This window comes from Carassius auratus, chromosome 17 (assembly GCF_003368295.1).
Source record: "Carassius auratus strain Wakin chromosome 17, ASM336829v1, whole genome shotgun sequence".
Taxonomy (NCBI): Eukaryota; Metazoa; Chordata; class Actinopteri; order Cypriniformes; family Cyprinidae; genus Carassius; species Carassius auratus.
In genome coordinates, this window is record NC_039259.1 from 23,283,790 (window position 1) to 23,295,903 (window position 12,114).

Genomic DNA, 12,114 nt, shown 5'->3' on the forward strand with positions numbered 1-12,114 from the left:
TTGTTATTTCTTTCACAATCACATGGGTTATTAATGTGAGGCATTTGGTGTGTATTAACATGTTGCAATGCAGTTGCTAGGGCATTCTGGGTGATTGTCAGGGTGTTGCTAAGTGGTTATAATGGTGTTTGCACACCTAAAGTGAAATTAATTATTAACACAAGTAAATTACATACAAAGTTGATGCAAATAGACACAAATTCATGCCATGTGATACAAATGATGTGAACTGGGCAATGCGTTTGTCACAAATGTGAAATATCTGCCTCAATCGGAACTGTTCCGAAAATTTCAACTCGAGCAGTAAATTTGCTTGACATGCTGTCGTGCAAGACAATCAACAAAGAGCTTATAGAAATGTCTGGTTGTATCAGAATTAATTAAAAAATTTCACGCAAGTAATCTAGAGAGAGTAAAGCAATGTAAATATTCACTTTGCTTTTGGTGTGACGTGTGAGCACACCACAGGTTGTTCTGAATGTTTTTGTAAAGAGTATAACTGCACACTCACAAGTTCATTCTAATGATATAATATAATAATTTTCCACAGCAAGCACTTTGTCAAGGAATATTTTTTAACATGTTGCATTGCAGTTGCTATGGTGTTCAGAATGGCTGGCAAGGTGTTGCAAAGATGTTCAGATGTTCAGTTTAGCATTTAGGGTTTAGCATAGGGCTGCACGATATTGGGAAAAAATGACATTGCGATATTTAATTTTTCTGCGATATATATTGCGATATGAAATCTAATCGAATTTTTTCTTACAAACAAAAATGGAGTGAGCAGATTTACATTCTCATTTTAAATGATTTAAACATCAACACCATCGTGTCAATTGATTAATATGCGTGAGGGAGAGAGAGCAAGACACCGCAAGACTCCCTCTCCCTCTCTCTCTCTCTCTCTCTCTCTCTCTCTCTCTCTCTCTCTCTCTCTCTCTCTCTCTCTCTCTCTCTCCCTCTCTCTCTCTCACGCGCGCGGACTCTCTCTCTCTCTCTCTCTCGCTCTCTCTGCGAATCACATTCGTCAAGGGCCGGGGAGCAGCTGGCCCGTAGAGTTAATGAATAACGGATCAGCTACGACAGCCTACATCGCACATCCTGCGATGTGGTTATCATGGATTCGTACATCGCGATATCAATGCTTAAACGACATATCGTGGAGCCTTAGTTTAGTAGGTTGCCAAGGTGTTGATAAATAGTTCCTAAAGCATTCTGAGTGTTTTTCAGTATGTTGTTATGTGGTTGCCGGGGTGTTCTGGATGATTGCTGGGGTGTTACTATGTGGTTGCCAAGGTGTGCTAAGTGGACGTCAGGGTATTACTATGTTATTACCTAAGTATATTGCTGTGTGGTTGCTAAGGTGTTCCGACTGATTTTAGAATGTGCTAAGGTGATTTGGCCAAAATCAGTGAAAGCTTTATAGTCCATAAAGCAACAGCTGCCTCCCCTCAAAAAGTCACAAATAAAGGAATAAAACATATCTGAAATGCTGCTCTGGATTAAAATAACAAGAATAGGCTAATTTAGAGCAAAAGTATCTATATATACACACATGCTGTAGTGAAATGCCTTCAGGAACAGGCGTCTCCTGAGGTGAATATTTATGGAATAAATCAGGCTGTGCTCTTTAGAGGGACACTAATGAAAGCTCTCACCCACAGCCAGAGCACTTCGGCAGTTCGATCCATCATTCCAGCGTGTGGGGGGAGAGACGGCTGCAGAGGAGGGGTCACTGCTGATGTGAGGGCTTTCTGAGGCGACCCTGCTTGTTTTAAGGGCCACGGTGAAGTAAAATGGTAAGGAGGTGGAGCGCTGCGAGGTCCAGGTCGAGGGGGGTGGCACTTTAGCTCCACGGAGATGGAAGCACAGGAGAGTTAATGAACGAATTGACACGCGCTGCACATAGTGACAGTGGCAGCGGTTCCGCATGGCTGCTCACATTATATCATCCCAGGGGTACGCTCCCCACACCCCACCTTCATTTGTTCACACAAACCATCTGTAGCACAGTGAAAGGATCAGAATACAGTGCATGGAATCTGTTTCTGATTAAAGCTTCTTCTTCAGGGGGAAAACGAGAATGCCAGTATTAGAAATGAACAGTAACAAAAAGGAAGAATGTAAATCGGCTGTTCTGAAGGGAAATTTAAGCAAACATTTTATGCAGGCAGGCAAATGTAATCAATTATTAAGGAAATAAATATATAATGTAAAAAAACCTTAAATTATAAAAATACAATTGTTTGTATGTGAGTATATATATATATATATAGACACACACACACTTACATATTAACTATCTATCTATCTATCTATCTAAACAGACAGACAGACAGACAGAATTCTTTATTTGTATATGCAAATACTGACGTGTTAAAATATGATAAATATTGAAAATATGCCATTTTAGGCAGGCAAGGAAATCAGGCAATAAATAAATTTAAATTATTATATTAAGAAAAATTAAATAAATGTAGGCAATAAATAAATATAAAATAATAAATATAAAAAATTAACAAAAATACAAATGCAATTGTACATATGTAAGAAAATAACTACTTTAAATAAATGTCTACTTAATAAATAATACAAAAAATAAAAGTGTGTGTTTATTTACATGCAAATACTGTTTTTTCAGGAAATAAATAAATAAATAAATATTTGTTTTTGTAATCTATTTCACAAATATATGGTAATTTAAATGTAATTCTAAAATTATAATTGCATGTATATGCAAATACTGACATGTGAAAACACATAGAAAGCTTTTTATGCAGGCAGGGCTCTGGGGAGGGTGTTTAGATGGGGGTACAGCAGGGCTGTGAGGGTGGAGGAGAAGCAGATGGATTGAGAAAGAGGAGGAGAACGACCTGTACTGGAATTGAGCCATAGCTGAGATGTCAATTTACCTTCTGCACGAGAGAGACCCATTCCTGTGCCAACACACCTGGGATGGCACACCTGAGTGGTCCAGGGAAGATCTAGAAATAGATCTAATTGATACGGCTACATTCATGGCTTCTGAAAGCTGGCAAGATCACCTTCCTGCACAAGAACCTTCTTAAGGAGTGTAAAAAATTGGAATACCACAAGCAAATCTAGGAATATAGTGTTCACATCCTTGCATAATCCCACTTTAAACAACGGGATGAAAGATTACTAATACAGTAACAGATAAAGATCTATATAGGAAAGCATGGAGAATATGATACAGAACAGACACAGCCTGAACTCTAGATAAGAAACCACAACACTGAAAGGCTCTACAAAAACGTTAAAAGAACACATCCATATGGGCTGCCCACTATACCATTTTAGGTTAGTGTGTCCTTACTTAAAGTGCAGCAACTGAGACCAGGGATCAGGGGAACCGCAGGAACAAATGAGAGCCACAGGAACGTGACATGGCTGAGTGAAGCCGGGGAAAGCAGAGGAGGGGTTGTTGAAAAGTCAGGCATGGTTTCGCAGGGGTGACAGTTGGCCCCTGACTCCAGCGAGCAGGGTTGATGATAGAGTCTCTCACACAGGCAGATAGCAGCAGAAGTAAGATCAACTATTCATCCTGTGCCAACAGCAGACAGCAACTCACAGACTGGAAAAAGCTCTTATTAAAAAGGTCCTCATATCGATATTCATGTTCAGGCATAAAATAAAATAAAATAAAATAAAATAAAAACTCTTAAAATAACTATTATTAAAGTTTCTTTATTTTAACATGACAAAAAATAGTATTAATTGTTTTATTAATAGTTTTACAGTTGAAAAAAATTCTAAAACATAAAATAAATTCACTTTTGAAAAACATTCCCAAAACACCATTAATAAACACCATAAATAAAATAAAATAAAATAAAATAAAATAATATAAAATTCATTGAATCATTCCCTCAACTGATACATTAAAATCATTGTTCATTCAAGTGTATTTCTTCATTAATGAGTCCATGAATCATTCATTCAAAGATTCGCTCAAAAACAAATTAATTTAAGTGCAATTAGTCACTTGAAAATATGCAACAGTTCTGTCAGTTGCAATGACTTTGTTTGCAATAATTTTTGGTAAATGTAAATTATAAATGTTTTTATAATAAACAACTGCAATATATAATATACTTTGATACACTATGAAATTCAAAGAGAGATGGAGAGAGAGAATCACATTTCAAAAGAAGAACAGAGTATGTTTCTGGTATCTGGAAAGAAGGTGTGTAAATTACAGATGCGCAGCTGAGTTTGACATCCCTGCCACATCTTTAACTGAACGCATCCGGATGGTCAGGTCATGACACCTGTCCCATAAAGCACAGCACTCTCTCAGGAAGGCATGTTACGACGTCTGTAAATTTTCAGGTGCACAGAGTGAGGCCAGAGGAAAAGCGCAAGGGGTGTGTCACGGTCCTGCTTCAAACGAAGAGAAAAATGTGTGCCAGGTGTACACACACACACACTTTGGCAGGATCGTCTTTACCTGTCAAACAACAGGCTGAGACACATATATACACAAAAAAGGGCTGTCCTTCATGTAAACCCGCACCTTGGGCTAAAATTTACAACCTTCTTTTTGCACTGCCGAAGGAAGGCTGACATTGTCTGCTACATGAGGGCACGGTGGTTATAAATCACGCGGCACACTTTCTCCTGCTCCTTTCCTTCTTTCACTGCTATGAAAGAAGAGATGAGCAGCAGACACATGTGGAAGAATGCAGAATCAATAGCAACACAAGAAGCATGGGAGGACCATTTAAAATATTTAAAACTATATAGTCAGTGGTTTTTAACAGGTTTTACGAGGGCCAACCCAAAACATTATCAAACAGTTTGTCATAAACAGAAATTTACCTATAATTTTATACATATATAGTGTGTGTGTGTGTGTGTGTGTGTGTGTTTTATTTCAGTTAACATTTAATTTCATTTTAGTTATTTGTTTATTTATTTTTAGTTTCAGCTTTCGTTACCAACAATATCCCAGGTGGGTAAGCCTATGTATTTGTTATTTTCCTAATAATTCATAATTAAAACTATAGTTGTAGATAGTTATTTGCATCTGCTGTCTATGGCACACCAGTTGAGAAGCACAGATCTAGTACATTCACTCGGTCTGGTTTCTGCCAGCATGGCTGATATGAAGCCAGTAAATCACACTGGACGCCTCTTAACCTCTCTGTGATCTGAGCATTAAAGAAATATTTACAGTGTTTGAGCAATACATCTACAGTAAGATCCCTCACAGGGATTAAGAGTGCACAAGCAGTCTAACAATTCATTCTGCAGATGAGGCTTAATGGCATCAATCATATTTGTTTATCCCTCATGTAAAACCATACTACATCTCAGAAACAGAGGCGCTGCCAAGTGCTTTCTACTGTAAATGTTTTCTGCCCATTGACACGTTTGATAGACGGCTATGAGAGATATAAAACAAAACAAGGAAAAATTTAAACTTTTTTTTTAACAGAAAATCCTCTCATGAATATTAACTATAAATGGAAAGACATTAGCATTTGAGCAGGATATTAATCATGTTCCCAGGCACTAATTGGATAAAACAACCAGCCAATCAGCAGCCAACAACATCAACAGACAACTAAAGTGATTTAAACAGCCAATCAGGAAGCTGAAGGTATTCTATCACAGACCTGACACTTGTTCTTCATCTAAATGTCAAAAAATGTACTTCCATTACTTTCTTTTACTTCTATAATCCATAAAGATGTGTGTTTTAGGAGTCCTTTCATATGTAGAGTAAGTAAATGCATTTTAATTCAAGATTACAAAGTCTTTCTTTGGAATAACATGCACCTGTAATCATATCAGATTACTTTGTTTTTACCGTACACACACACACACACACACACACCTTCAAGCTCTCTAGCTCACTTTTCTCTCTAACATATAAATTAGCCTGATGTCTGAATCTTAAAGTGAGCTAGATTAGTATCTAATATCACCCAAATGGCATATCAAAGGGAAATGTGTTTCCTACTAAAGTTGAAGCTGAGGTTAGCACTATACCGTCACATGTCTTCACTTTCAAAAGGGCTTTGCTTGCCCTCACCTGAGGACAACGAATCAAACCGCAGAGGTTTGAGATTGTGACAGGAAGATTAGTGATACCTCAAAGCCATGTTAAAGTCTCCGTTTAGAAACACGCTCAGGGTATGTTCTCTGACAAAGCGTGTGAAAGGATTCTGGCTGGGTATTTCTTAAGAGTTGCATCACAGTGCTTCACCTGGTGTCCGACTGGTAAAGTCCTGCTTTTCCTGTACAACCATGTGACTCACTGCTTACCCACCATAGTATGGGGCATTGTTGGAGAAATTAACTAGCTAATCAGCTGTTTCCCAAACGGTAGTAGCCTAACTGTTGCACATCCATCATTTGAATGTACTGTAGTTGCACATCACTTATTTGAAAAAAGTCTTTACACTAAGCATGTAGGATGAAATGTATGTAATGAAATATATGGCTTTTACTGCATATTAGCCTGCTTATGGTGCTCAAGAGCATTAACTATTTAGGGAAACACCAAATTACTCAGAAACCTGAGAAATCTGTATTTCCAACCAAACAACTTTGAATAGTTGAATGTTTTTAACAACACAACTTACAATCAGTATTTGCTTTTGGGCAACACACCCTTGGACAGCTATTTATTTATTCATAAAAGCGGACCTTCTCAAATGACAATTCACCAACTAGATGAGTAAAGATTTTGAACAAACTTTAGTTTGCTTAATAAAGTTAGCTTAATAACTTAAAGCAGTTGGGGAAAAAACACTGAAGTTTGAAAATCATGATAGACAGATTAGACCGTTATCTAGATAGATAGAATGTTGCAGCATGATTTAAAATTTTTGAACATAGTTTAATATGATTTACATGTTGTTTTAGCATGATTAGCATGTTGTTAACATAATTTGCATATTGCAAATATGTTTTAGTATGTTGCTAGTATGATAAAGCATGTTGTCCTTGATAGTCATTAAGCTTTGCTAGTGATAGAAAGCTGGTCCCTGGACCACAAATCAGTAATAAAGTTACATTTTTCAAAACAGCTGAATAAATGAGCTTTCCACTGATGTATGGTTTGTTACGATATGACAATATTTGGACGAGATACACCTATCTGAAATTCTGGAATTTGAGGGTGCAAAAAAATCAAAATACTTAGAAAATCACCTTTAAAGTTGTCCAAGTGAAGGTCTTAGCAATACATATTACTAATCAAAAATTAGGTTTTGATATATTTACGGTAGGAAATTTACAAAGTATCTTCATGCAACATGATCTTTACTTACTGTCCTATTGATTTTTGGCATAAAAGAAAAAAATTATAATTTTGACCCATACTATGTATTTTTGGCTATTGCTACAATATACCCCAGTGACTTAAGACTGTTTTTGTGGTACAGGGTCACATTAATTAAAATCGTACTTACTATGACAATTCTAAGGCTTAGATATTTTCAAAGTAGTCCATAAAGACCAGGCTATGTCTTGTTTTTCAATACAAATATCCAAACAGCCTTAAACCATGATACATTTGTGGGAAGTCCTGGCCTAGTGGTTAGAGAGTTTTTCTCCTAACCCTAAGGTTGTGGGTTTGAGTCTTTGGCTCGCTGTCACATGTATCATACATGTATGGTATAGATAAATGTATGGTATACAAAGAATAGGTGAAGTCTTGTTTTCTGAGAAATTAAGCAAAAATAAGTTATAAAAAAAAATATATCTGCCAATGAGGTATGAAAACATGTTTTCCCATTATTATTTTAAACCTGATGGCAAATATTTTTCATTTTGATCAGTTTCTAAGAAAACATAACTTTTTTCTTTTTTATTCTGTGATCAGAAAGTAAGGTAAACAAACATTCCTTCCATATTCTAGTTACGTTTTTTTGTCATGGAGTCATGGAGATCTGTTGAAACTTATTTTCTGCTCCCTAGACATTTACATTTATAAAATATGCTGACATATTATATTGTGCTCCATTCTAACTGGACCTAAAATTTTCTTTACTTGCTCTTAAAAAGGTCTTCAAATGACCTTCATAAAACCTGCACAAACCCTGAATAGCTTTAATTGAAAGGTGAGAATTCTTCCTTTCATTTTTGGCCTGTCGTTTGGCACAGTGGGCACAAATAATAAGATGGAGGAGAAGAAGATAAAATCACAGTGCTACCACAGCTGTAGCCCTCTGATACAAATACATTCATAAAATCCAGCTGTGTGTAGTAGGCCTGATTTATTACAGGCTCTCACGAAAACGAGAGGTTTTGAGGTTTCACATGAGCCATCCGTCTCCTGCTATCTTCCAGCGCTCTCCTCCTCGACTCCAGCTCTGATAAAAGCCCATGATCTATATCCTCGCCCCCTCCCACGGCCCCACCGAGCGACACAGACCAGAGCACGAATCACTAGACAGAGGAGAGGATGTATTTCCCATAGTGCAGTATGACATAATGTGTGTTTCAAAAGACAATGCACACAATCATAGCAGCAAATGATTCACACTAGATCGGATGATTCTTTATAGAAAGACAGCTATGGGAAAAAGTCACCCAGTGATCAGAGCATCTCATATGACACCATTAACATGACAACACCTGCCAGTGTCTGTGCATTTGTGCAAGTATGTTTACATATGTGAGAAATGTCCTGTTGACAACTGACAGCTGTGACGATGAGTGTGAGTGAAGGATCCAACTCGAGAGGACATGCAAACACTCTCAGTGTTTGACCCCAAATCCCTCTACACCCACTGTATGACTGTGAAGCGACAGAGTTTTTAGGCTGACTGCAGATGTGCGTCAAGCTTATCAGGTATTCAGACCATGGTACATAATATTAAAAAAAGAGCAGATTGTTGAAGGGAAGCTGTCATTTCTTAACACTGCGCTCTCTTTTAGTAGGAAGGACTCATTAAAGTAGATAAAAATCTATTACTTGTCTACTTGAATCATGCTTTTAAATTATATTCAGCGACTTCTGCTAGAAAATTAGCATGCTAACAAAACAAATCTCAATGGTGATACAAAATTATTGGCTGCTTTTGTGAGATTGGTATTGTGCTTTTTCATTGGACAACATTATATGACCAAGTGTCACAGAAAGCTGTAATACATTTTAGCTGAGCAAATTAATATTCATGCTACAATGGATTATTTTCATTTGAACTAATTAATCTCATATGTGTCCAGTCATAACTATAGTGTGTGTACGTCCTTATTATATTGTGTCAAAAACTATATATTGAGTAGTATGTACCAATACCAGGTTCACTGAAAAAAGGACCTGTAGCAACATTTATACAAAATGATATTGCATTTCTTTCAATATAATTTCAATATATTTCAATATATTAATATATTGAAATCAATATATTAATATATTGAAAAATATATATAAATGTGTGACTTTTTCAAAGTGAAATGTCCAGTAAGTAGTGCTAAAAAACAGGTTCAGTTTTACTGAAAACAGATAAATCTTGCGAAATTGTATTATAAAATGTATACGTGTCTTGTAATTTTGAATACTTGAAAATTTGAATACTGTTTTGAGTTTGAAAATAACTTACCACCTAAACTAAACCCTAACCTAAACCTATCAGATAGTGTTAACAACAGCAAACATGACCTAAAGAGCATTTGCTGTAGAAGCCATGCCATTTTAGCTTCAACAAATCTTTGAATTCTCTTATCGTGACTCATAATTTATAGGATTCATACTTGAGTGTTACATATCCCAAGTGCAGTGCTGTACCAGGTGTGCTATCAAGCAAGTTTACTATGTCAAAAAAGCCACACATATGGAGCTGCTTATGTGATGCACATGTGAAAATCTATTAGTTTACAAATCATTGCAAGTTAAAAGCATTTGAGGTCATAATTTTATTAATGAAAATCTGCCACTGTTCTCAGAATTTATGTGACAAGGAATAAAATACTTTTTTTTTTTTACTGCCACTAGTGTGAATTGTATTTATATGTATGTGTTTTATAGTTTTGCCAAAGAAATGTAGGTAGAGGCACATTTTTCAATCGAGTTTATGTTGCCAAATATGCAGTATGCATGAAACAGTAGACCAAAAATTACCATATGACGTACAGTCCTTCAGCTGAGTATGCATCCAATGGTCACATCACTATTCGATGAAGCCATAACAGCAACATAGCACTGTAGGTCACATGACAGTGCTAATGTTCAGTCGAAGAATCGTTTTTGGTTCCCTAAAGAACCTTTCTGTGAAACATTCTTAAAATAACCTTTTTTTTCTTCTTCTTCTTAGTGTGAAGAACATAAAAACATTTTTCCACTATAACTAATCTTTTGTGACATGGAAAGTTTCTATGGATGTGAAAACTAGGTGAACCTTAGATGCCAAAAAAGACACTTTTTTTAAGAGTGTAGCACAGAATTGTAACAAACCACAGTCCGCTAGGTCATGTGACATCAAGCCCAGAGTCTTACCTGGCAAAGAAGGATGCAGCAGCGGAGGTGCCACTGGAGGGCGCTGTGGTGACCGTGGCAGGAAGTGGGGCAGCAGGGCTGTTGTACGGACTGGGCCGGTCAGCATTGTAGCGATTGAGCGCGGCTTCGTTTAGACCCTCCCGGTTGCCTTCTGACACCATCTGAGAAATCTGTATGCAAGTAAACATGGGTATTAGAAAGTATCTGCAAAACAGCCAACTAAATGAGAGCAAATGGCTATATTTACAGATAAACAAATGCAATAAAGCTCAGGTAGTGTTCTCAGTATTTTATGTCCCCCATGGCTCTTATTTCACAGATATGCATGGGGAAAGGGGTGAAAACTCTTTCTATTTGTGTCTGAACTACAGCAGCGTTTCTGGAAAGTGTCCTGGGTGAATAAGTTTAGCGCAGAATCTGCCAGGCCTTCAGATAAACAACTCAGCTTAGACGTGAGTCATGAGAAACAGTCCTGATAATTGCGCTGTGAAGGACCCACGGCACGGCTGGCTTTCTTAAACAAGCATTCAGCCAGACCCACTCAGGGAGATTTGGAAATAATCCGGACTCCCTCCCCTGCCCCAGCTGTAAATAGATGGTGAGGGCACTGCTGTTGCTGTGGGCCGGGGTCTGTCGTTTCACCCCAAATAAGGACACACGGGTCCCCGAGGAGGATGAGCTCTGGTGTACAGTCAACCAGCAGCCCTCTATGTGTTTACCCAGAATGCTTCACAAATGTAGGAAAGTCTCACCCAGATAAGCTTGGATGGACAGTGAGAGAATCCAGATCTGTGCATTTGTCACTAAAATGCCCAGCATTAGACGACAGTTGTGCATGCATCACAAGATGACTTTTATGTATTTTACATATGATTTTATTAACACATTTCCACAAAAGAGTAGTTTCCACCAAATATATTGTTTAATTACACTGCGTGATGGAAATTACATTTTGATCATTATTAATATTTTTATAAGCCTTATTTCACTGCTAAATGCATAAATACATAAAATAACATCATATTTTCACAATTAATACTTTGATTATTCCTCACAAGGCCAAGCTCTTCAAGACACTATTGTTCTTAAAAATACTAGAGCTATGTTTATTATAAATTACATTATTATTAGATTGTATGCATAATAATAATAGTTACTATCATATACATTTTAATATAGAGATGAATGTAAAAAAATAAAGGTATTGTAACAAATAAAAATAAACAAAAAAATTAAAATTAATGTGATCATTATAAAAAATTATTATTAAAATAAAATGATAATTTCTCAAATGAATTTTATGAAAAGAAATAAAACTAAACAAAAAAAAAACTTAAAAAAAGGTGTTAAAACTGTAAGAAAGAAACAACCAATTATGATTTGTGTTATATATAATCTGCTTCATGTGTAAAATAATCACATTTTCCCCATAGCCCCTTTTATCAAACACAGACACTTTCTGCAAACAGGCCAACCAGCAACAACAGTGACTTTCACACTTCAGAGAACGAGAGTCTAAACTGAGCTGTTCACAGCCAAAGGCTCATGGTGTCTTCACAGCCTCGCATGTGTTATTTCAGTCTGGCTGCAGGTATGGTGGCAAAATGCACAGCCGTCTTAAAATACTCCGTGATAGC

At 36.7% G+C, this 12,114-nt stretch overlaps 1 protein-coding gene across 2 annotated transcripts in view; it reads right to left on the reverse strand.

The window, feature by feature from the left end:
• kif26ba (kinesin family member 26Ba) overlaps positions 1–12,114 on the reverse strand; it is an 87,537-nt gene that overhangs the window by 39,006 nt on the left and 36,417 nt on the right. For both annotated transcript variants that reach the window (XM_026286459.1, XM_026286458.1), the window contains exon 4: positions 10,478–10,647. In XM_026286459.1, coding sequence (XP_026142244.1) covers positions 10,478–10,647 — 170 coding nt within the window. The remainder of the gene's footprint in view (positions 1–10,477; positions 10,648–12,114) is intronic.